Below are 27,055 nucleotides of genomic sequence, written 5' to 3' on the forward strand. Positions count from 1 at the left end.
ATCTTCAAATTTCGAAGCCTAATAGAAATGTTTATCTTCATACTTGGCATAATTTAAACATTTATACCCTAGTAATTTAAAATGGCTGAAATGCCTCACGGTTACGAGGTTTACAAACGATAACTGAACAATCCAGTAAGATTTAAAATGTTGCTTTTTCAAACATCCTATCTCAGCATTCTGTTCCTATTCTATTCCATGCAATATAGGATTTTAATTTTCTCCTATTACAGTAAGCAATCATGCCTCTATCAGTTTTCCATCTTTACAACAGATGTGCATATTCAAAGACCTAAATGCTAACTTCCTGAAACAAATACCAAAATAAAACCAACTAACACAAAATGTAAAATACAGCCAATTATAACTTTTTAGCCCATAAATGCCAAAAAAAACAGAAAGCAAGAAAAAATGTTTGCTAAAAAACAGTCTGTCGAGCAGAAGCATGCTAACAGGATAAATTTTAATATTTTTTCATTTGCAATTAACTGTAATTTGCTTACTTCAAATGTTCCAGACCTAAATTTAGTATTTAATCTCATATTTTTAGGACTGAAACAGTCAGTACGTTACTCATTTCTTTTTTTGTTCCCCTGAAAAACCAGACATGGGTCACTGGACGGACTGGGTGCTCCCTCTTCCAGTTCTGAATAAGAAATACATGACAGATAAAGTGAATTGAATGAAATGCAGACAGTTTTTCTGCAGTCTTTAAGAGGAAGAATTCAAATCAACTATGATAGGTAGGACAAACTGGATAAATAGATTTAGTAGAAATGCACGTTTGTTTGTGCTTATAATGCCTATAATCTGTTAAAGCAGATTACTGCAATTCAGGAGAAACTTTTAAAGCTTGGGTCTGGTTCAAAACCTCATTCTCGAACATTTGTGTTTGCTTACCAGGTAAGGATTTCCATACAGAAAAACAAGACGATCATCATGAAATTTCAGTGGGCCCATTTCACATCTGGTCAAAAATAATTTAAAAGATACCAGCTGTATCTCATCGCCTTCACTTAAGACCTGTCTGCCCTCAGATACAACGCACATGAAATGACTGAACACAGCCAAGGCCACAGATTCCACAGCTGGGCAAAAAAAAAACCCCACACAAAAAGCACTTTTTGGAAGTCTAAGTTTTAAAGATTGAGATCTGAGATGGACCAAACTCAATTACTCAGACTTAATGGGAGCTGTGCTGCAAATTTAAGTTACTGCATCTTTTAAACCCTGACAAATATCTATATACATGAGCCCGCTTCATCAGCAGTTTTGTTTCTTTTCCTGGGATGCTTAACTCTGCTGAAAGAAACCTCATTCCACGTCTTCAGTATATAGAAATTCCTATTCAACTTGCTCCTGAGAGAGTTCATTTACAAAAGACTGGTACAAAATTAAACAATAAATTAAATCTGAGCACAAGTTCATGATTGGGTTTAAACAAACATCTGTTTCTGAGACAACAAAAAGCCCATTTTATTTTATTTTTTTAAAAAATCACTTCAGAAATATGAAGGTGATTTTTCTTTCCTGCATCTTTTAGTTTTGCTGTAATTGCAAGAAAAGATTCAATCCAGTTCAAACAGCTGCAGTTGACACCAAGCTAGAAACAAAAAAAGAAAGAAAAAAGGAAGAATACAAGTTTCTTAATCGCAGCAGTAACTTTACAAACAGACAAAAGCCAGGTTTTATTGGACTTTATCCTCATTTAGCGGGAGCACAGCAGTAACCGTACATGCTGCAGAACTAGGACATTAAAGTCAGTAAAATGTTTTCTTTTGGTCTGCATTAAAGACAAAGCAATAAAGAGAAATAAAGCTACAATAGACTCTCCTCATTACATAAATAAAATAAACCGAAGAACTAAATACCTTAAGGCGACGTACATCTTGACACTAAGACTCCTTTTGTTTTTAAAATCAGTTTGATTTTTCTCTTGCTTTTCAGTAGATCTGAAGAAGAAAACGCATCTCTTCTACCTTCACAGAACCTGCTCAGGAAAGGTTTACTTGACTAAGCTAGATGACTGAAAAAACAGTATGATTATTGCCCATGAATGTATCACTAACTTCCTAGGTTAGCAGTACAACCACATATTGAAAAGGCAAGAAATCTAATCTCTAACTTTTTTAAAGCTGAATTCAGTAATAAGGTAAGTGTGTAAACAATCGTGAACTTTAACCGCTGCCCTGCTGTGTGTAACCACAGAACACGTACAACAAGTTATTGTACAACCTTCCCTCACTGCTCTAACCATTTGTCTCCATCATGCTCTGTGGGAAGGGCACAATTTAACAAAATAAAATTACATATTCAAGGTAGGCAGAGAATGCACTTTGCCTGCTATTGATTCCTGACAAATGTCTGTAAGGCAAAACAAGATCACCGTATTATGTGTACATGCACCCACCCACAACACAGCCTCCAAGTATGACGATTTACAGACGGGTAGCCTGTAATCTCTAATCTTCAGCTGGCGAGTGCAATACCAAGAGAAAGATTCATTTATAAACCCTTGTGATGTTCCTTAAGGATTTGAAGAGCCACCTTCAGCAAAGCCAGAGTCAGGAACCAACAGGTACCAACATTCTAAGACATCTATGCCAATAATGAAGGATGTTATTTATCTTTAAAAATACAAAAGGCAGTAGTATCAGAATAAGCAAAAAAATACACTACATTTATAAGCCAAATCTCAATTTTCACATTGAAGACAGATTGTATTTTGGATAATATTTGACTAATGTAAACTTAGGGACTAGATTTTTTTTTTCAAAGATGCTCGACACCTAAAAATACTTAACATTTCCACTCATCAACCAAAAATCAAATCATTGTGCCAGATAAATTTCTGTTTTCAATTATTTAAAAAAAAAAAAAATAGAGATTTCTTTTCTGTAGCAAATAGATTTTTGCATTATGGAATGAGTTGTAAATGTCATAAAGCACATTAAAAAACAACACTGAAGTAACATTCATAATCTTTGGCTTCCAGATCACCTCTGGAGAATGCTTAGAGATACTCAAACTGACATGGAGCTTTACAGCACACACAAAAAAAAGGAAAGGTTTTCACCTAACTGCTGTACACAGGGCACTGAAATAACTTTTTTGTCTTTCACCCAGAAACCTGTCCTGAATCTTCTGCATGACATAGGAGGGAGGAAACACAAATAATTACATCAAGACTTGCATTTATACCTGGTTTATAACACTGTTATTAGTATAGTGCCTAGAGCATTTTGGACGGACAGCCAATTAAGTCTTTGAAAAGTCTGGCTTGAAACAAGACGCATTCTCAGGGAGGGAATGATGAATGAACTTGTTCCCTAATTTTAGGTTCCCATCAGCGCAAAGGAAGCTGGCTAGTGCCACCAGCCTTCATAGCTGACCGGCACTGCAGCAGAAGTGCTTTCCGAACAAATTATCACATCCGTCATTTCGTTATCTTTCTCTCGCAACCTTTCAGTTCCCATCCTTCACGGTAAGAGATTTACTCTTCCTCTTGATTGTTAATAGCTCAGCACGTTCTAACCTCACATCTTAGGAAAGCTTCCTTTTGTATAGGAGACTGGTTTTTTTCCATTTCATTCGAACACTCTCTTCTACTGTTAGAAATGAGCCAATTAAAACCACAAAGGTACTCGTAAGCAGTCCTTGCCGCTATCATATTTACCTTCGCTCAGATAAAGACTCTTGAGAATTATTGACAGATTTTAAGCCCACAATGCCTGCAGGGCTCAGGCAGTTCTTATCTGCCTATCTCAAATGAGAGTCTAAGGTAAAAAGTGAAGCGAGTGATTTGCGTAAAGCAAGACAAAGGGGCAACCCACGCCCACGCAGAAAATCTGTTATTAGTCCAAAAATGGAAACGAGTCCTCTTCTGTCTTAGAGAAAGAAGAAAGCAGTAGCTCGCACCTGTAAAGCTAGGTGCCGAGTTGTACTCTGATGACTCAAAGTCTTCTTTCTCCTCCTACCAAAAAGGTGCCTATCTCCCTACATGTAAACATCAGAACATTTACTGGCAGTCATCTATTGTTAGAGCAGACACCATGTTACAGCAAACACAAATTCCCTCCAAAGCAGAAGCCAATTACTTGCATGTCTAACATAACCAATTTGTTAAAAAGAAAAAGAAAAAAAAAGAAAAAAGTAGAAGTTAATTGCATTTTAATATAAAGTCTTTACACCTCTTGCAGACGATTAGGTTATTTCACAGTTTCTTATAAAACATTTTCTGTTATCACTAACTGAAAGTTAATAGTTTTCTGGTGTGGCAGCTTGAGTATAGAAACTGCAGTGACACACCAACTTGAATTTTAAGTTGCTGCATATGGCAGCAGCACAAATCTGACCTGCCAGCCAGAAAATTAGAATTCACATTTTCAAGGTATTGAGCTTCCCTTTGTCACCAAAATAAATGGCTCAACACATAGATGGCAGAACTTTTCTGGAGTACGAGGCCCAAATTAAATGGGTAAAGGGTAAGTGCAGAGGAGCAAAAGAACAAGGCAGGTGTGGGTTCTCAAGCTGTTGGAAGTTTTTAGAGGCAGAACTGGGCCTTTCAAGGGATTTTTTCCCCTGTGAAAAAGGCATACATTTCACACATTTCATATTTTTCAAAAAATGAAAGCAGACCAAAAAAATATTATTTAAGTAGTACTAGGATTCTTCAGACAAGACAAAATTGGGGGTGGTGCGGTGTTTCAATTTTACAGAGAGCTCTGCAGTCAGATACAGATGCCACCTTAGTCCTGCTCCGTAAAGAGAATGCAGGTGCATGTTTTGATTCAGGCATTTAGTCTTATACGAAAATATTTAAGTCAGAGCTTGCTATAGAAAGGCTTCAGAAACTGCACCATTGCTCCTTGTCCTTGAAACAGCCACAGCTGTCTTCCTCACCAAGGTTCAGCCCGACAAAACACTCGACGTTCACACGACACATTTTGTCTCTGTGTGTTCTTAATAGGCTTCCGTTTACCTGCTGGAGTGCAACCTGTCAGTTTGGCCACCTCAAATGCCTGCAAGCCTCTACGATCTTTTTCCTACCCCTTTTGTTGAAGGCTAGGCAGAGCAAAGTCAGCCAAAAGAGTTCGAGCATCGCTACACCACTGGCAGATACTCTTACGAGGGAGCAACTTCCTGCCGAAGAGTTGGCAACAGCTACCGCAAGCTGCCTCTCTGAAGTCATCTTTTGTCCTACTTTGCTTAGTTTACTTATATCGAGTAAGAGGTCACAGCATCGCTGTAATGCGCACAAAGTTTGAGAAACTTCAAGATGCCGCTTGGCATCAGTGCTTACCATGGGGGGCATGAAGATAAAAGGATGAGAATCTAAGTAAACCCAACAAGCAGAAAGTGGTACAGGTGCATCCACCCCTTGCTGAAACGTCAGGGCCAGCTCTCTGGAGCTCTCTAACCCCTTTTTCCTCAGTGAGTTTTCTCTATGTAGCTCCAGTTCTCCCAGACAGGAAAGACTAGCTTCCTCCATTTACCTCCAAAGGAGAGCATCAAGCAGCATCTCCTCAAAGACCATTTTGGATGGGGGAAATAAAGGGAGCTTTATCCTACTCTGCCTACAAGGATCCTTGTACTGAAACTTTAATGAGTGTAGCCTGTATTTCCAGCCACCTAAGATGACTATTTTCGGGATCACCTCAGTTCTCACTGTTCTTTCACCTACAGTCAAACCTCATGAACCATAAGCAGACATGCCATGAAACAACACTTTTGGCTCTGGGCCTTATTATAATTAGAAAGGCAGTCTTCATTTCTAATGCTGCACTCATTACATGCTCTTCTGAAATTCAAACACATTAAAAAGCTCTTCCTCCTACTCTACGACATCTGAGTAAGAGCTCAGTGTGCTGAAGAGCAATGCTAGCTTTGCCACTGATTTCATATCAGATCAGAATTTCAATTTTAGTATTTTAAGACGGACTTAAAATATTTATAGTAACACTCATCGTCTAACAGCCCAGGTTTAATGCAAAAAGTGCAGAAATAAGGTCCCAGCCTTTGTCTCATCTGGCCCTTGGAATTGTAGTTTTTCAACAACAGAGAAAAATCAATTGAATTGCAATTGCAATTTTAAACATACCTCTAAGACAAGAAATATACTGTATACATTAGAGCAGCCCATGGTGAGAAAGGGTCTTTGGTAGAATTAGAATTTGCTTTCTTGCATCTCAATGCAAATTTCTCTGCAGATAGCTAAAAAAATCTGGTAAGAAACAAACAACTCTTCAGCAGTAAAATATTTTTAGTACACAAACAAACCAAAATACTCTCATTTGCATATGGTACATCTTCATCTCCTCTGACATTTTTTATTTTTATCCTATATGACAATGCTACTCACAAACTAAATAACCAAAAAAGTAGGCAACATTTCTGATGCCAGATGTTGAAGATCAATAGCTATTTCCCAAAGTTTATGGCATAATTAAAATTTGTAACAGGAATAATTTTCTTTTCAACCCCTCAGGCTAAGCCTAGAATTATTGACTAAGTCAAAGTTATGTAGTATAGCATTTTTTATTATGTTTATGGATAATATAAAGGCGTTTATGGTTTTTACATGTAATCTGGTAAGTATAGAAACAGTAAATAAGAAAAATTCTCTATATCAGCAAAGCAACGGTTATAAACATTTTGTTATTTAGCTATGTAGAGGACATGGGTTTCTATAATTATCTGTTAGTTAACAATCAGCTATGCTGTAGTTTACAGGTGGATGTCCAGAATAGCCATGAATTAACAGAGAACCCAATTCACAGTCTCTCAGAGCTCGGCTGCCACGAAGTCTTTGCTACCAGGAGGCAACATCCCAGGGATGGCGTGCAAGGCACCAGAGTCATCGGCACTGCCAGAAGCTGGAGTATTATGGTATCTGTAATTTAATCTATGGGAGTATTGGAATGGCTTTGTATTTATAACCCGAAGAGTCCACCTATGCTTTCTTCCACCCAAGGCACATTGACTTGAAAAGACTTGAAGAGAGAACGGAGAGCAAGCAAGAAGAGAGCGCAGTTGATTGAGGATAACTACACATCACTTCTGTGAGGAGAGAGAAAAAACAATTCTGCTGCGCAAACAACATTGCCATGATTTGGGTTTACTGTAACTCTCAGACTTTCAGGTCAAATATACTCAGTTTAGGAGTGAAAAGATGTTTATCTGTTTCCTGTCAGCCCTAAAAACTCAGCCTTGGGCAGTCTAAGTTAAACTGGATTATTTCTTGTTCATATGTCTCAATCAATGCTAATAACAACACAGGCCAAATTAAACCCTCTGATGTCAGTGCAACCCCATTACTTTCATCACATTTCCACAAATAAGTAAGTTGGTAAACATTTCTGCTGATGAAGCACAAGAACAAACACAGTCTGACTCAGCCCCTCTTCTCAGTGCTAGCAGGAATAAAATGCGGTAAACTTAATTGTGTTATGAAGGCACATAAAATTTGAGCTTACACAGACAGCAGAAATGCCACTTCTATACAAGCACTATTTGAAGAAAAAGATGAATATATGCACAAATTGACGAAGCCAGCTATTATGAAACTATGCCTAGCACTGGAGATTCACAGTAACATTCAGGCCAAAAATCTCAGCTCTGCTTTCCATGACTTTTTCTACAGGGATGGATTTAGTTAACTTAGGTTATGCTTTTTATACTCCCGAATGCCAAGAAGGGCTTCAGTATAGGACCAAAATATAACCAGAAATACGAAACTGTAAAACAGCAGAAGCAGCTGCTGCAACCCTATTTAAGAGCGGACTCCGAGTACCAGTGCACGCTTTTTTTAGCAAGCCAGGGCAGCATTTTGTTAAGTGTGGACATGTCCACACTTCCTGAGGGTTGCACAGCTTTCTGTGTAATTAAAAATTAATCTTAGGATATGAAGAACTGAAGTCACTGCAAAGTAATTAAATTTGTTTGCTCCCTCTCCTCCATATTTAAGACATATCTTCAGTTACATTTACTGCTTCATATATTAACTGATCTCTGGTACAATCTTTTGGAAAAATACGCTTCCAGAAGAACATACAAAAGAGCTGAAATTTGCCTGAACATTCTCAAGTACATCTGACAGAGAGAGCACAACTACGGAAGCCTCATTTCTTTAGTAATTAAGGCTAAACTAGTCAAACCCCCACCGACCTTTGTACATGTGTTAAATTTTACCTACTTGTCATGACTATGGAAGCTCACAATAACTATTGAAACCTGCATGACAAAAGCAACATCACTAAGAGAGCGCAAAGGTCTTTACGCAGTGCACTTCACTTCTTTTTAAGCCACGTGCACATAACGTGGCATAAAACACTTGCAGTGTCGACCATGTTTTGTTTGAATGCCTTCACTGTGTGTCCTCAGTTTAACAATTCATAAGTAGATTCAGAAGGGTGAATTCAAGCAGTATGCCTTCTCTCCCAAACAGCCTGCTTGGCGTTACGATTAGAAACATGCGAGTAAGATGGAAAATTACTTAAACGCTTATTAAAATTTCCTTCCGGTAATATAGTTACTTCATACACCTCGGGATATGAGATACATAATAAATTATATATTGTGACAACCTGGAAATGGATGGAGTCACCCTGAACAACTAAGAATAGCAGAACTAAGAAAAGCAAGTCTCCAGATGTGAAACAAATCTACATCACCTGTTTCAAGTTTTTCAAAATTCACTGCATACTATACAGGAGAGCATTATTGCACAGGTACTGTGCCAGTACTCTTATTTGGCCTGGCTGTCCTAAGTAACTGGTATTTCTCCTAAGGGCTTGAATACAACTTAAATAACAATGACAACAGTAGGGAAAAAACAACCCAGAAGCAAAAAATACTCACACATCACCAGTGAAAAGTAGAAATTCTTTCAGTAAAGTCTACTTCATCCTACTTTTTCATCACTACTTAAAGCATGCTATATTACAATGTAACACTACTACATTACGGTCAAGCAATGCCCATAAATCTAATAGAATATCAAGAATATCACAAGTATGAAGGGACTAATTAAGAGACCATGCCTTGGGGGTGGGCAGGGGGAAACATTTAGAAAAAAATTCTAAATACCTTGATCATAGTCATATTACAATCAGGAGGGCAACCTTGCCTGCTTTTATAAAGCACATCTCAATAACTCACTGCAAGACAGAACACTGTTTAGGATACTGTTCCAGAAATCTACCACCTCATTTGTACTGATGATCGGTGGAGATGCTGTTTTTCAAGCAAAGGAAAAGACAAATAAAATAACCCCCCTCACTACTTCCACCACCTTTTCCACCAGGACTGGGGAATGTAATCCCTGTATAGAGATGGAAAAAATTCCATCCACTTCCAGAAAACTTCCAGTACTTGAAGGAGAAAAAAAAAAAAAGAGATCTTTTCAGGACCTGCTATGAATGCAGAGCACTCTTCAGAATATGAACTAGTGTTGTATCTGCCTAATAAGTTTATATAAACCTTGGTTTCTTTTGCCTGAACTGCCAAAACCACATCGATATTCCCTCTGCATCCACCTCAGTTCTCTACTTTTCCCCAGTAAGTGACACCTTCACAGAAAAAAGTTACAGGAGCAGCCAAAATAAATGTAATGCTTACCACAAATGCTGAAGAATGATGTATTGGGGGAAAAACCAACAACTTCCCTTGGATCACTTTCCTGAGCAGCAAGCACTGAATCTGATAGACCCTACTGCCGACAAAAGCTTATTTCTACATTTGGTAGAATTTCAAAGTTTAAAGTAGCTTTATGATCAAGATTATGAGGAAAAGTTTTCGGACACATTGTAAACATCATCCCTTTACTATACATCTACTACATTTTCAATTTCAGTTTTATTTATTGCAGCAAGATGTTGCTATCTTGTTTCATTTTCAGGCATATATATTAGGATGCAATCATCTGCAACATACCTCTAAGAACTGGAAAGGATTGTAACAGCAAAACAACAATAATATGAAGCAGATTGGGAGCTGGAAGTCTTCAGTCTGATACCCAGTTCTACAGTGAATTCTCACCATTGGAGACAGATTCACTGTTATCATGCTTCAATTTATGCAGCTTTCTCAGTTTTAATATGCTTGTGTTAGTGACAATATTCCTGTAGAACTGAAATCCCAAGCCCTGATTCATGAGCACATATAAACTGGGAAATCAAAGCTAAAAAAAAAGCATACCTGTGATAAAGAGTTAAAAGCACCTAAAAAATGTTAGAATGACTTAAGCTGAAGTCAAAAGAGTGCTCTGTGCTGATCCAGCTGCTGATGGCTCTGCGGGACTATTTAAATCTCATATTTTTCATAGCACCAGGACAGTGATCAGAACATACTTCTCCAGCTCTCTAGATTCACCACTTTGAAATAAAAGTCAAAAATCTACAGGAGGCAGCAATAATATGAATTATTTTAAATTACCCATTGTTACTGTACCTGGTTGGTGAATAGAGCCAATCTGTGTAAGAAATGCTGTCACAGGAAACCTTCACTATTATCATTCAAAAAGAGCCAAGAAGGGACCAAATGATGTTCTGCTAATAATTGTCCAGGGAGCACACAGGCACTCAATTCTGAGGACTGAGGTCATCAAACACAAAGGGGGAGGAAGCATTTTTACAATGCACTTTCAGAGTTACCACCTTTTGTTAGAGAACCCCAGTTAATAGCTGCAGCTGATTACAGCATTCATTAGCATTATTCAGAATCCTGCCCAAAAACACAAGCCCGAAACAAGGTTGTTCTTCATATAAGCCTAGCAACCAGGGTAGACCTGGTGGCCAAGAAGCCTTCTCATTAAGAAAGTGACCCTTGAGACTGAAAAGACGCCATTCTAAATTCACTTTCTGGGCCATTCCCTTTTTAATTCCCACTGCCCCATGCAATGTTCTTTATGTAGGCTCTTAATATTTTCCTGTCACCTTTCTCAGCAAAAACTAGTAGTTGCTTCTTTTAGACCTGGTCTGTAAACGTCTCGTGAGACAACATGCATATTGATCTAAAAGTCAGCGTCAGAACACAGGAACAAACCCTAAGAAACACATACTTCAGAGCTGATCCAAAGCCCAGATTAATTACGGACAGAATCTGAACTTGCTGGGAATTCTTTTAAAAAATATTACACTTATTTAATCAAGTGTTTATTTTGGGGGGGGGGGGGGGGGGGCGGGGGGAGAGAGAGAGAATCCAGTCACTAAAATGCTTTAGATATGCTAATAAACAGCACATAAGGGAGCTGTGAAAAAAACAACATTTTTCAGAATGGTATATTAATAATGCTCAGGTGTCTCCTCTCATTCTCACTCACTGTGTCTCCCAAGAACTGAAAGAATAAGCTGCTTTAAGTTAACTTGTCAATTTAACGCTGTCCTCTATAGGCCAGAGAGGCAAGCATGTATTACAGACCCTTAGCAAGAAAGCAAAACTACTGTGATCATCTAGCAACACAATACAGTGTAAAATCAATTACAACTCATGTACAATATTATAAAATTAAAATTTAGAGTAATTGTATCTTGTGGGGCTAATATTGTCATACTCTGCAGTAAACAGTACTTGATTCACAGGACGACTGAAAACAACAACTCGTGTGAAGGAATGGATCTTGATTCTAAAAGCAAAAAAACACCACCACAACAACAAACACAAACAAAAAACCCAACAAAAACACACACAAAAATACAAGCTATTCTCAGTTAGTTGCAGTGCATTTCTGAAGGGCTCTCAGTGTGCTCGCTTGAACAAGGAATCAATTCATGGCTGGCAGTCAAACTCTACCGTTCTGGGCTTTGCTCTTTTCAGTTGTCACACCCAGGCTGCAAGCCTCCGTAGAAATGGAGGTCTGAAGCATTTACAGAAGTAGCAGAGTAACAACGGAACCAAACCAAGAGCTAATTTATTCTCTGAGTTTACTGTACATGGTGCAAAACAAGACTGCTGTGACGGCGGAGTGACCTTCCAGTTACTGACTGACCAGATGGTGAGAATTACTGACTTATGTAAGCCCCGAGCCTTCTCCACCATCTGACGGCTGTTTGGTGAAATCAAATAAAGGTCTCTGCGTAGTCTTTAGTGCACAAACCTAATCATTGCAAGACCATTATGTTGTGCCCTTAGAAGAAAAAGCTGCAGGGAAAGGCAAGGAGTGAACAGGACCGAAACCCTTGGATCCTCAAAAAGGGTTTTATTCACAGCAGAACTGAGACACGTGGGTATAGCACAGTAAGTAGGTTTGTGCACCTGCTGCCCAGGCCATATCTCTTTTTCTAATGAAAAAGTGAAGCCAGCCTCCAGGGCTGTCAGTCTGGCACCTTAGTAATTCACACAAGCGCAAAGTTCTCCAAAAATAAATAACATGGAAAGAAATGCAAGTTGTCTCACTAGCAGTGGTTTTGACAGGCATCCTGAGTAATGTTAATTTTGCTACCTTTTTTTCCTTAAAAAATACCAGTTGAATCACCAATTATTTTGGACAGTTTCTATAAACAAGCGCACATGGAAATAACCCAGTACATCAGATTGATAGCAACTGAAAAAAACTATACTGTGCATGTGTGCGCACGTTAAAAAATTGTATTACTGTGCAGCCCTAATTCTTCTTCCATTTCCACTAATGCAAATTAAGAGAAATTCCATTTGACTAAGCTCACTTACACTAATGGAGAAAAGGCACAAATTAAGTCAGAATCACACTCATGGCTCTCAAAAGACCTGTATAAAACACAGCGGGCCCCAAATCATTTTACATCAGTTTTATCAATGGGATTTTAGTAGCAGCAGTGAAACAGCTCCTCACTTACAGCATGCAAACTAAGGTCAAAAGTAGGCTGGATATATTTCTGAACCTCAAGTCAGATCCTGAATGAAAAAAGAGAAGAAACAAACACCACCAGTTCTCTCGTTGTCATGCCAGAAATGGTCTTTAGACCAGTATACTACTGAGCATTACCGCTGCTTTTTTCAAAATTAAAATCTGGATGAAAACTGAATTTGATGTTGTATGTTTTCTGTGTAGTATGTACATACTTATTAACACAAAGAAATAAAAAGCAGTGGAAAAGTTGTCCATGAACAAAATCTGCTCTGACATTAACAGAGTTATAAACAATTAACGTAGGTCTGAGACACATACTTGAATCCCGGTATAACACGCTTGCATATATATAACAAATAACTGAAAGGGAAAAGTAGTGACACGGCTTGTTGATGACTAGAAAGTCACCATTTCAGCTCTCAGAAAACCATTTGCAAATTTTACAATAGCTTGAGGATTCTTGCAAAACCCAAAAGTAGATACAGAGCTTTATCCCTTGCTGGTATGCAAAGCATGAGAAAGAAGCCAGGAAGAGAGCGGTAAAGTCAAGCAAAAGAAAAGCACGGGTTGAATATCAGGGGAGAAAACCACTGAATGCTAAGAAGATAAAATAATGGAATAATTCTACAGGAAGATAATATTACCTGGGATGTTAAAACTGTCGGTTGGAAGAAAAAAGTGCTACTAAGAAAACATTCTTTCTCAAAGCAAAAACTTGAGAAGTTAATGTTGCAAAAGAAGGTCTAAGCAAGATTTATGAACTGTTGTGTTCAGGCTTCTACTGAAAATTTAAAACACCTAGGACAGAATACTCTGTTCTTACAGTTAGTCACACAAGTGCTTACAAGGGTTATTTTGCATGCCTGTGTTGGTGTTACCTTAGCACAGCCCACGGAAGGGGAAGAAAAAAAAAAAAAAAGACAACAACCTGGAATAAGCCAAGAATGCAAAATGGCAAGGATATCCTTCATCGTTATGCAGCTGCCATGCCCTGCTCATATGCAACAGGCACGCAATTTGTGCAAAACAGTTGGGCAAAGCATTTCCTATCCAAAAAATACTTGCAGCAGACTGAACTATGTTACAGAACAGTGACCTCAACTTCCACAGATCACCTTAAATTTAAAGCAACCTATGTTGACAATACAGTGCCAAATGCTTACACGATCTTATCGGACCTCTTAAATTAATGCAGTGTCGTTTTTTATTTAAATAATATATTGCATAGATGCGGCATGTGGATTTCCTCCTTTCCGCAAAACACACGCGCACGCAAAACCACGTCCTCTCGCAGGGACATGCAGTACATGCTGCAACAGCCGAAAGCAAAACAAGCTCCCACATGCGGAGACTAACAGTGCCCCAAGCTTGCAAAGGCTGCAGCGTTTTGCAGGTTGCATGTGCTTACCTTGTCGGGACAGACTCAGTACACTAGGTTCATTCTCTCCCATTTCTAGAAAACAATAAACTCCCCGTGTGGAGCCAAGCCATTCTATCGGGTTGACTTGGCTGCTGTGCAAGTTTTGACCTCGTGACTTTCAAGTGTAGCACGGTAACCGTATACCTGACTTCTGTGAATAATTAGTATCCTGCTTCCTGAGCTACCTGGGCTTGCCTGACCTGTTTCCCTATGAACTGACATCATACCCTTTGATCTCCTTTGATTAACGTCTGCTTCAGGCAAGGCTGCTTTGTCTCCCTTGGACTCTCCCGCTCTCTCCTTCCCCACCCTTTCCTTTCACTTTCACACAGGCAGCAATCCGAAGACTATTTCTCTTCCGCGGCAGGTGTCTTAGTCAAAATGCCAACAGAAAGTTTGCAACTGATTTCAAAGATCCTCTGAATTTGCATTTCATAGGCAAACCACACGGTAACTATCAAGCCAACTTCTGTCAGGAGGGAAGTTTGCAGCCACAGCCCTCCGCCGTGGAGCGGACGATCGCCGCAGATGCAGTGTCCCTTGGCAGAATCTTTGCAAGGAACCCAAAACCTAACAATCAAAACCACCCTTCCCCAGTCCGTCACAAAGATTTCCAAGGAAAATGCTTTATTTGAAGACTGCAATTTTGCGATCGTTTTGACTGTGTAACAGAAAGGGCTTATAAACAAAACAAAAGCTTGTTTTGTTTCTCATCCCCTCCTCCAGCACAAGGACACAAACTTTTAAAATAATCTTACCCAGTCAGACTTCAAGTTGATTTCCAAGAAAATATTTGTTCTTTCCTGTTGTGGAAATCAAGTAACAGTTGTCTGATATATTTGTGATCAATTTGTTGAACAAGTACACCTCTCTCCCTCCCTAAGTTAGTTTTATGTTAACGTTTATATTTGCAACTGCCAACAACAAAAATCAAAGAGAAGCCACAGCACTATTTTAAAGGAACAAACAATGACAAATTGAAAGAGCTAAGTAGCTTTCACACTGTTAACCTCCATCTGGATTATATTCAAAATGGTCTAATCAGTAGCATTAAAATTTTTTATTTAATCCAGGAGAAAACAAGATTATTTTTAAAACTAAACTCTATTGTCTTTTTCATCCTTTTTTTTTTTTTTAATTTTTTTTAAAGTACTGAAATAATTATTTGTTAGAACAGAAACACAGAGGGGGGAAAAAGAATTCAAGACAGTTTTTCAAGATAATTCAGGCTAGGTAAAGTGTACCTTTAAAGCAGAATTTCTGAAATGAGCTATCCTAATTCAAACAAAAGGCTTATTTAGGAATAAGAATATCCCCACAGACAGTAACACTCCCCAAGCTAATCACCACATAAGAAGAAGTAAAAAAATATTTATGTCCTTCAATGATTCCCTGTTAACTTTTTCTGTGCACCCTGAGCACCTTTCCTCATCCACACACACAACTAGCTTTTAGCTGCGCTTACACGTCTGAGTTTTGCTAGAGGAGGTAAGTCAGACATCCCAAACCTGAATCATATGGACAGTGAATTCCAAAAGAACTTCTCACTTGGTTCACAAAAATGAGAGTTTTGAAGAAAAAAACCTTATGCTTTATTCTTGCCTGATTATCAGATTAGTCGGGTTAAATCGACCGTTTCACAGTCAGAAAAGGCTCTTTACCAAGAGAACAATGAGAAAAGCAAAATGAACTTATCCTTGAAAAATGAGGCTTTCGTTGTTTTATTTCCGTTAATTTAACTGAGCTTTTGCTAGGATGTTTCCCCATAATCCTCAGTCTCAGCTCACGGCCCAAAATTTGCAGTCAGTGGTTCCTACATTCCACCAATCTCATCCCTCCTAGGATCAACCTCAGTTCCCTGTCAATGAACCGAAGCTGCCCTTGGCCGGTTTAGAGCCAGCGCAGGAGGAGAGATTCCAGCAGATACCTGGGGAATCTGCCCAACTGCAGGGCAGACACCCAGTGACTTCCAGTTCCAGTGCTGAACACCATCTTGAAATAATTTACTAAGTTTCCACTTGCAAGTATGAGTGAAACATTTAACTGGAACATCCATTCAGCGGATGGAGGTCTTTTTCAGCTCAGTTCTAATGCAGCTTCCTCTACTTAAGGACAGAGACTTAAATTATTTTTGTGAGCAGAGAAATGCATAAATAAGAACTTTGCTGGCTTTGTGATTACTTAAGAGTGACAAACCGAAGTGGCTTTTCCTGACAGTATCCAGTAGTACAGTTAATGAAAGGAGCATGCAAGAGTGGCTATTAAGACTTTATTAAAGGGTCTGACTATGTCTATTCCTGCTTTTCAAACAGGTCCCTAATACAAAAGGGAGACCTGCAGGACCTTCCTGAAGCTCAAAGCTGATGAAACGCACCTAGAACCGGAGAAGGAAAAATATTCAGGGACTGATTTTTCCTTATCTCGGCTCTCAAAGAAGGTCACTACAGCAAGTGCACCATTTACTATTAGTTTGATTTGGGAACTAATACCGAGGTTGCACATATCGCTTCCTGGGGACAGCAGGGAGCCCATACAGAAACTCCTCCTTGACCATCAAACTCGGGTAAGTCAAAAATTTAGTGCTGAGTTTCTATATTCAAAGCTTGACTTGCTCTGTATTTAAAAGACATAATTAAGAAAAATGAGTTTATTTATCAATAAGTTCTGCCCAAGAAGTCTTGGGCAAATGCCCAAGAAGTTCTGCAGTGCAAAGCAAGACATATTTGGTAACTACCTGACAAGACAGAAGCGTATCTGCCCTCTCCAGACACAAGTTCTCCATCTCTTGAAAGACAGAAATCCTGAAATACCCAATGTTATCATGACTTCTAAACATGGGAGAAATTGTAACGATTAGTTTTTACCTTAAATACTGTATTCTGCGAAGTCCTCCCCCATATAGAGCGAGCTACTAATTCCAAAGAAAACAGAAGCCTAAGGCAACAAAAATAAATATTCTTCTTAGTTACTTGAGTAGCAACACTCTCCCTCGAGAATAAGATTCTGACATTAGGCTTTTAGCACCTACAGCAGTACTTTGTAGTTTAAGTTCTAGCGTTTTATCACATCACCTTCTGTTAACTCTTAAATATTTTTAAGAGTTCAAGAGATGAGGGCGATAGTACTGAAAAATACTTTTTCCTTTGAAATAAAGTCTACAAATGAGAACAGCACAAAAAGGACTGAAACTCAAGATTTTTCACACTCCCTCTTCCAATAATGACTGATGGTGAGAAATGGCTAGCCTGGTTAAACTTAGGGGTTTTGTTCTCCTCCCAGAAGAAAAGAGAAAGTTATTCTGTATATTTACAGTACAGCAACTACAACATTCTTTGATTCTAAGGAGCCCATTCGATACACAATGAACAGAAATATAATTTGACGATGATAGCGATCGGGGCTACAAGAGAGAACAGCTAGATCTTATGCTGTGCATAGAGCCATGCCAAACAGATCACCGCATCATACTGCGAACACCATGGATGGCTACAAGCCTAAGTTCATTAGAAACAGAGTGCTATCCACCAACAGTGATAAGGCTTGCCAGAGGATATGAATATTATCACAAGTTTTCTACAGTAGCTCTGCATGAGAGCTACTAGAGCTCTCATGCTCTGTAGAACCTAGAGAGGGGCCCTCACAACTGAAAGCCTTCACAAAAGCAAAGGTTTCCTTTAAGTTGCTTTCAGGACTCCGTCATTTCTAGTCAAGAGTCTAGATACTTTATAGAGTTAATGCAAGCAAAGTCATATCATCAACAGCTCACACAATTTCTGTCATTCTTTATTGGCAACGTATTTCAAACTCCCAGACGTACTGTGCTACATACTCTACAAATGTCATATAAAGATGTGTCGGGGTTTTTTTCCCCTGAAGAATATAGTTTCAATGTTTCAAAAACGTGAATAATGAGGTGCACTTATTACATATGAAATTGCACAGATAATACAAATCATATCTAGAACTGAAATATAAGCACTGGGAATACACAAAGTTCTTTTACACAAATGGCTAAGATGTCTCTGGGATCCAGTCTCTGTGAAAGCTTGCTAGTTCATAACCAAGTGTTTTCAAGTGTGTCACAGGAGAAAAACAGTCCACAGAATTTCTTGTAGCGACTACCTGTCTGGCACCACAGCCTAACATTTTTCACAGGAAAATATAACAAATATTTCACCTTCAACAATGGCAGAAGTGCTAGGAGGAAAGGGAAAGTGCCAATCCTGTCTCCCTCACAAAAATAGAGGGGCACAGGTACTGATGTTCAGGTTTTTATATTGTTGGTGGCTTGGTGGTTTTTGTTGTTTTTTTGTTGTTTGGTTTTGTTTGTTTTAAGAGAATCACTGTTATTTTATTTGTCCATGGACAATGGTACAGTAAAAGGAATAACATTATTTGGATAGCCATCAAGTTACAAGCAGTTGTTTATGCTACAACCTCAATTAAAATAGGAGATAGGGAATTTTCCACACCCCCCCCCCACAATTAAAATTGATTAAACACAAAAGCAGGGATAACCAGTCTCAAAAACCACAGTGAAATAGGTTTTCAGTGTTTATGCAAATGATGCATAAAAAAAAAGATCAACCGAGTGCCAGCAGGCAGAGACAGCACATGGACAGAGCTGAGCAGTGAGGAAAACCAAAGGAAGACTTATTCCATCACGGATGAGATATTCAGCCCACACTCCCCTGGCTTGTCTGAGTTTTATTTCCAAGTCTAGTTGTGGTAAACAGTTTTCACCAGTTACAAGGAGGCTGTGGTGTGGAGGAGGTTTCACACAAATGCCAACATCACCACTTTGCAGCTTAGTGGAAAACAAAGTATATTTGTTTTCATTTATTTCTAAGTACTAATTACAGCTCACTCAAACTTTTTTAGCAGAAAAATACTGGCCATCAGAAAAATATCACTTCGTTGAAACAACTATTTTTATGGTGAAAAGATAGAGTGTTACTAAGTCTTCCATTAGGAAAGTTCTTAGGTGCAAAAATGCTTTTGTTTTTTGTTGGGTTTTTTTGGTTGTTTTTTTGTTTGTTTGTTTTTTGGTTTGGTTTTTGTTTTTAAAGATCAGAAAAGGCTCCAAAACACCACTCTAACCTGCAACATACCGCGGTAGACAGAACAGAACTAAGATTCAGGTCTCCCAGACCCAACAGGCAGTGCTTTTTCCCTCTTGGCCTCTTTTTTGGAGGCCGGTTGCACAGAGGAGCAATCTTATTTTTCAAAAGCGCATCCAATAAAATGATTAACATGTATCTCAAGGTCTCCCCAATCCCTTACTCAGTGAGGAAGTCACATGCCATAGGAATTTATCAGTACACAGAAGAAAATAGGGTTCAAAACATCCATGGAGTTTTCATTAATTTTTATTTTGTTAATAGTGCAGACATTACTTTTTGCAATACTTCAATTATCTAACAGAATCACAGATAATTGTTCTGTCTCTCTGAGATCTGACTGACATGATTGACAAATGTAACACAGTGGAGGGAGATGTAAGACTACAGTTCCATTTGTGACCCCATTTGATAGCTTTATGACCAGAAGAAAACAACTCAACACCTCTCTCCACTCTCAAAGTCCTGATTTGGAAAACTGAAACAAGAACCCTTTCGCAGCTTTCCCCAACAGAGGTGTTTCCCCCTCCACAGAAAACAGGTGCTTTGTCAAAATGTCATTTCTGAAGTTTCTTTAAATAACTTTTTCTAATCAGTTCCTGCTCCTCAGTTTTCATTCATACAGCTTTTGCAACCAAACCTCAAAAAACCACGTTAGCAATCAAAGTCAGCAATGGCCTCCTGATTCACTTCTAGTGTTTTTAGACTTCCACCTTAATGAAAATATAGATGAGTCTGTAGAAAATAAATAACAACTCAAGGTGACTTCAGCAGCTGAAAGATGAGTGCAACAGAACCCAAAGCTACAGACACACTAGTACGAAGTCAGTTTGTAGAAGACAGAAAAAAAGAAGAAATTAGCTTCAATACTTTTTCCTTCTAACTTGGCCTTTTTGGTATTACACAAAATCAAATTATGCAAACAAGTATAAAGATCTGATGCATGGAAGATGATGCTTTACAACCTGGGCCTGCATAAAATAGTAATGCAGCATATTTAAAATCTAGTATAAAGGGTAACGATTTCACTGTTCTTCAATCCATTTTTTTTATAAAAGCAGTGAAATTAAACAAGTGGCTCTTAAACATGTAGTTTGTTTTACTTAAAAATCTCTGCAGGATTTATTTCTGCCACCCCTACTTTTGATGAATCTTGTAATTGAAAGCAAAGGATAAATTGGATGACAAAAGTAAGCAGCTTAAAAAAAGGAGATGGAAAGAGTGAGGGAATGAAAAATGTTTTTCTAATACTTGTTGGCAAGAGAGCTAATGCTATAAATGTTAAGTAATACTGAACTCCATCTTGCACAACTAAGAAGCAAATCTTACTATTCTAAGATCACTTTAGGAAGCAGAGCCTAAAAACCTGATACAGAGAATCAAAAACTGATCAGCTTTAAAAAAAAATTTCACCATTTTATCCTTACTTTACCCTTTATAGAGAAAGCACTTCTTCCAAAGATGAAATGGGTGACCTTGTGTTTAGATTTCAGCAAGATAAACACTCATCTCTAGATACATCTAGCACAGCTGGGAAGAGTTGTGGTTTAAGTAGGTCAGCTTGCATTCCAGCCACATATGTAAGCCTTTATAACAAATACACTGTATAAAATACAGTGATTTAATATGGAGATGGATTTTCAAGCCAATAAAAACTTGGACTCTGACGTATCTTCTACCCCAGCAAATAGAGGAGAGCCAGAAAGTATCTTCTGTGTAACTCTTCAATCACTAAAGACTGTTCAAACAGAAGAGCTGCAAAATTATATATATACTTATATATAAAAAATATATATGTATGTCTATCTTCTAGAGAAGCGATACTATGCTAATAAATTAGCTCACTTTGTGGGACTGCCACATACAGCAAGACAGCCATTTCATGAAATGTCATGAGTTGCAATACACAGATCCCATTGAGTGCTACAAGCTGGCAAACAGCTCCCTCTTCAATCAAGCAAAGCAAGAAAATTCAGCTGTGTCACATCATCAACCAGGCCAAACAGTCTCTGCATGGGATGTCAGGCAAATGCTTTTGATACATCTGCACCTACTGACAAATGCAGGGGCATCTAGACAAAAAGTTGTCACTAAAATGATATTCCTACACCCATTTATTGCTTTTATAGACAGTAGACTTGCCCCCGTGTGCCAGGTGTGGTCATCATCCAAAGCTGTGAAAAACCGAGTCAATTCACTAATCCCACGGTTTTGCCAGCAGAAAGCTACCTACTCTTTTCCTACCACTTCTCAGCTGTCTGCTATTTTAAAAGCGTTAATCAGCCCACTAAGGAGCACAGAAGATTGGAACAAGATAGGTTTTTTGGTGCTGACAAGCTGTTAGGTGAGCTCAGCCTCTTTGATCCAGCTGTGCTTGCACGTATACAGGCAGCCGAAGTCCAGCACACCCGTAATTTACCATCTCCTCCTCTCAAGATACTTCCACACCACATTTGCTTACAACCCTCAGCAGATTTGTAAAGCGCATCTCATTAGTTTTCAACAACTACTCTGCAAAGGCAGATGGGCAGGTGACGCGGCACTGGGACAACACGCACCGAGGCTCAGATTCTGGCCTGGCACACTGTCTTCGACAGCAGGGCACCGGCACCACATCTGAACTGTACTTCAGGCTGAATAAATGCTTCCTTTTTTCCAAACTAGTTAGTTCAATTATTTACTCTAAGTAACTCCCTACGTAGGGCATTTCTAGTGTGGAATAACACTCTTCATTGCTGTTTGCATCTCTGAATTACCTATGCAATACTCCTAAAAACCAGAATGAGCTATATTTTTCCAGAGAGAGTAAAGGCAGCAAAATCTTATTCTCCCCAACTGAGGAAAAAAAGAAAAAAAAAAAGATAACTTATTTTTAGATTAGCATTGTTTTCCATTTCTCCCCAAATCTGCAATGAAGTTTTATTTTTCCCAATTCCAGTTGTGGTGAGGTACTCCTGGAAAACACAGCTGTTACCTTTGTATTTAACTAGTATGCAGTTACTGCATTGTTTAATATATTTTCACATAGATTTTTTTTTTTTAAATACAAAACCAACATAGGAAATTAGATCTAAAACCCATGCCCCTTTTCCCTGCTTGCACACCATGCCCTGTTTCATATGCTTTAATCAATAAATCGTCTCCGCATCTGAGACAGAGAACCAATGTTCCAATGTACTGAAATTTTGTAAGATGTTCGCAGGTGTTCCAAAAGAATGCTGAAAACATTTAATATAGTCTGCTTGCATTCCTTATAAAAGCTGGCAAATGACTATTTGAAGTTTAAAATTATTTGACTGCAAATAAAAGAAAAGTTCTGGTAACATTACAGAAGTTAGATTATTTTTTCCAACAGCACTACATTGCACAAAGAAATTACTATAATTTTTTTTGAAAAATCCTATTGATCCTTACTCATTTTTTTGGTTAAATTATAGTAATTTTTCTGTCTTAGAATAGGAGGGTAAATAAATTTTCATGTCCAAAACAATTTGGACACCTTGGACATGAAGACAGATTCATAGATTTTAAATTTGTAATCTTTTCCTTCATTGATATAGTAGACTAAAGCACAAGTTCAACCACTTGGATCCAAGATTTCTTTAATATTACTGCAGTATGCAGTTACTTGAATCATGCCAGTTACGTTTAACACAATTGTACCAGGAGACACTTACTCGTGCAGATGATGGGAAAGAGCAATCTTACCTCCAGACCAAAGTTGCCCTTAAGAATACAAGTTACCATGAAATACACTCCAGAGCAGTTTACCCAAACTTTCCCATGAATCATCATAAGCTACAAAACATTTCTCAATACCCTGTAGCAAACTCAGGGCTTGTAATGTAAGTATAAACCATTAAAAAGATAAATAGTAAGTCAGAAGCTACAGTTTACAACATGAAGAATGAAGGAGAAAGACCATTTTGTTAATGACAATTGCCTTAAGGCTTTGGCTATACAAATTGAAACATTTCAAACCTTTCACCTGATTTTCTGAGTATCTCCAGTTACAAGGAAGTAATTCTACACAGTTGGCTGCTGCGATCTTGCCTCTGTGTGTTTGCATGGGGACAGGCAGAGAGAGGATAGACTGTGCAGAAAAAAGTTAGACCAAAACACCGATTTTTGTCTAGATTATGCAAAGTCTGATAATGACAAAGTGTCCAGTAAACAAAATGGATTTCTTTGCAGCTTCCATAGAAAAATTTCCACAAACACACTCTATATTTTGACAACCAGTCAGGTTTCACAGTGTGCCAAATGCTCTGAAAAGTTTCAGCTTTAACAACAACCATTAAGAGAAACACTGAAGCTAACAGTAAAAAACGGAAGCAATCATTTTGGAAATGGCAATTGCTTTTAGTAGTGGGAGAGACATTTTGTTTGTTTGTTTTAAGAATTCCCAAGGTAATACAATTGCAGATGTCTACGCATTAATCTCACTTTTGCGTGGTGGAAGAAACAGGCACAAAATGGCTAGGTAGATCTCGTCCACCAATTCAAAACAAGAACTCAACCTGTTTCCTACAGCTTTGACCTTATCTTTAGGCACCAAAGTTACTCGTGAGAGCTGAAAGGGCTAAGAAAATTATTTCTCTGGCAATATCAAAACCACACAGCCTACTGGATTGTGCAACCTGGGTCTGCAAGCCAGTTGCAACTTTTTCCTTATCTCCATAGAAAAGAAAAAAGGTTACTAGTTCAATATTTATTTAATGATAACCATCTTCATGTAGCTACGTCAATCCACTTTTCCATAAAGGCCTTCTAGAAAACACCGAACTAACAAAGGCCACCCTTCATCTCCCTAACGAAACACTGCCTATATACAATTATACTGTGGCAGACAGACAGATCTACAGCTCATGCTGACACCCATAGTCAACACTCATTTGTAAGAAGAACTTGTACAAGGTCAAGTCTGTCATACAGCTCAGTGCACACACTCTGTTTGCAGCCTGGTATTATACTAAAATAAGAGGAGAAACAAAGTAGATGTGTCACTTCATAACTGTGTTTCAACCACAAAAAAGGCAATCTTCTCAAGGTTGCAATTGTAACGCGCACCTCAGCTCATCTTCTTTCAGCATTGAGCGTATTGATGGTTATTTTCAGAGGGCTCTCAGACTAAGAAAACAGAACTTTACCTGGAATTAGATCTAAGAGCTTGCAATTTTAGGCAAATCTCTTACTAAACATGGTTGCCATCTTGAAAGCATAATAACCGCATGGGACAGAATTCACAACATGCTTTATTCCTTTAACTAAAACACGTGATTTTTTACCATTCTTCTTGTGTTTCTTTTTAAAAGAATTAAATACATAGAGAAAAAACATGTAACATACAAATCAAACCCAGCTACGATACATATTGAGAATAAAAGTATGCAAAAATGCCGAAGTCAGTTTTCATGCGCTCAAGAGATGAGCCAATTGTCAACTCCTATGTACTGACAGGAGACCTCAGCTCATCATCCCCGCGTTGCCAGGCAACCATTCCTGTATCCTCAGCTCTGTTCATTAGCCATTAACCACCATCAGGCTCCCTTTCTTTTCTCCCTCACACAGGCTCCCACTCTCCTAGATGTATAAAGGGGAGGGGGGGAAGTTAAACAAGTTGACTTTCTTTCTGATCACAAGTAACATTCTGAGCTTTAATAGCTAATAGATTTTAGCCAATTCACACAATTCATATAATTGCTTTGTAGTGAAAGATACAGCATGATTTATGTTTATATTTATATTAGAAAGTACAGTTCTTTTAGTAAGAGGGCTCTGTTAAAAGTCAACATTAATAGAAGTCTTCTAAAATGCCTATTATTAGACAGCGATGATCTCATGCTGACAGTACTAAAGTGTCCTCTGAATTTGTAAAAAATAACAGATAACAGCTTTTTAACTCCAGAAGAATGGCATTCAACATGAGGAAATGCTATTCTAAACCTTGTCGAGATAAATAAAAATCAATTGATCTCAGAAGTAGAAATGTGTTCTCTCTAACGTGTTCCATGGAAACAAAGCAATACTTCAGCCACTAGAGGTACCAATCCACTGCCCTTAATGCCAACATCCATATACCTCCAAAAGCGGCAGCTTCCCTGCCTGCCCATCCCCAAGGTACAGGTTACCTTCCACTTGCAGGCACTAGCGGGTGAGTTACACAGCCATAAACTGAGCTATAGGCAAAGCAAACGAAGTTGATGAAAAATCTCCCCCCTCCCCAGCCCCAGGTTAGCTTCAGCCAGAGCAGCTCTCATCCAGCTCCTCAACACCACAGTCCAAGCATCCATGGTGGCACAGGGGATGTGGTAGGGCCCTGGCTCAGGACAGATGGGAAGATACAGCTCTTCCTGCACAAGTTCTTACTTGTATCACCGTAATGCTACCAAGGTATAATCCTATAATGCATTCTTGGTGTTTCACCCTCTTGTTATTGTGCTAGTTTCCATGAGACTCAAGTTTAATAGAACTCTTCAAGTGAAGAAAAATATTAAAATCTTGAAAAACTTACTGCAAAGCACTAAAAAAACATTGAATATTGCAAACCCCACAATTCCACAACAGGGAAACACCAAGATTCCCAGTGTGATGCTGTGCAGAGGTCTCTCTTGAGCATACAACTAAGAAGCTGCATTGTCTCTCCATCTTTTTTTATTTTTGAGACCACCACATTAATACATGTTCAGGTCTGTTAACCATCACTGCAGAAGGAGCTTGATTAGGAATTATTAGGACAGGGACCACAAACAAGACTGGAAAACATGCTTACAAAGAAAAGGCTAAAAGAGCTCAATCTGATATTTAAGTGGAAGTTCAGGTGTGAGTAACAAGCAGTCTAAATAACTAAGCTAAGATCAGAAATGTGATAGCATAAGGTTGTGCGGGTGAGCAGAAAACAAGTGCTATTTTCAATGCTTCAAGCTGATTCAGACAAATTCAAGAAATAAACAGGGCAAATATTTTCCAACAGTGTAATCTGTTGGGCAACTTTCCAAGAATCATGAGAGCTTTTCCATCACCAGAACTTCCAGGATTGGAGCCTTCTGTTTTATTTTAAGTACAGCTACTGAACATACAGAAGTAATTATTCCAAGGAAGGCCTATTGCCTCCAGACAGGACAGCCACATCAGTTGCTCCAGCTTTAAATTCCGTGGCCTGTATATAGCAACTGCTGTAGGAGAAAAAGCACACCACAATACCTTTACATTTGACATGAAGAACTGATAAGAGATGGTACAGTGCTATGACCCAGGGCTACTACTCTCCCACAATTCCTTAATAAAGCTCCTGGGTATTTTCTTATACAACTTATGAACCCAGACATCAAAGTGAATGAAATTTAGCAAAGCATATGTAACACACAGAAACAACTCTAGTGTCAAAAAACTAAATGACAGAGACAATTCTACAGTGTGGAAGGAAACATCCTGATTACTATCGTTTGCTCTTCAGAGCACAAAAGCATTTTTACAGACTCACGTTCTACAAAATTTTTTTCTGGTTGTGTCCACGCAGGTGAAAATTGAAGATTCCCTTCTCATTTCCAGACGAAGCTTCTGTAATTTGCACCCAAAGTACATAGCGCAATAAAAAGGACTTTATGTTGCCCATTTTGTAATTACTTTAATATAACAAGCATAGTCATGCCTACTTGCTAATTAGACAAATGCAGTATTGACCAATCT

At 38.5% G+C, this 27,055-nt stretch overlaps 1 protein-coding gene across 1 annotated transcript in view; it reads right to left on the minus strand.

The window, feature by feature from the left end:
- NAALADL2 (N-acetylated alpha-linked acidic dipeptidase like 2) overlaps nucleotides 1–14,277 on the minus strand; it is a gene marked incomplete at both ends in the record, with an annotated part of 379,117 nt that extends 364,840 nt beyond the window's left edge. The window contains one exon of the mRNA XM_082003692.1: nucleotides 14,235–14,277. Coding sequence (XP_081859818.1) covers nucleotides 14,235–14,277 — 43 coding nt within the window. The remainder of the gene's footprint in view (nucleotides 1–14,234) is intronic.
- Between the last annotated feature and the right edge of the window lie 12,778 nt (nucleotides 14,278–27,055).

Source organism: Phaethon aethereus, assembly GCF_964289735.1.
Source record: "Phaethon aethereus genome assembly, chromosome: 9".
Taxonomy (NCBI): Eukaryota; Metazoa; Chordata; class Aves; order Phaethontiformes; family Phaethontidae; genus Phaethon; species Phaethon aethereus.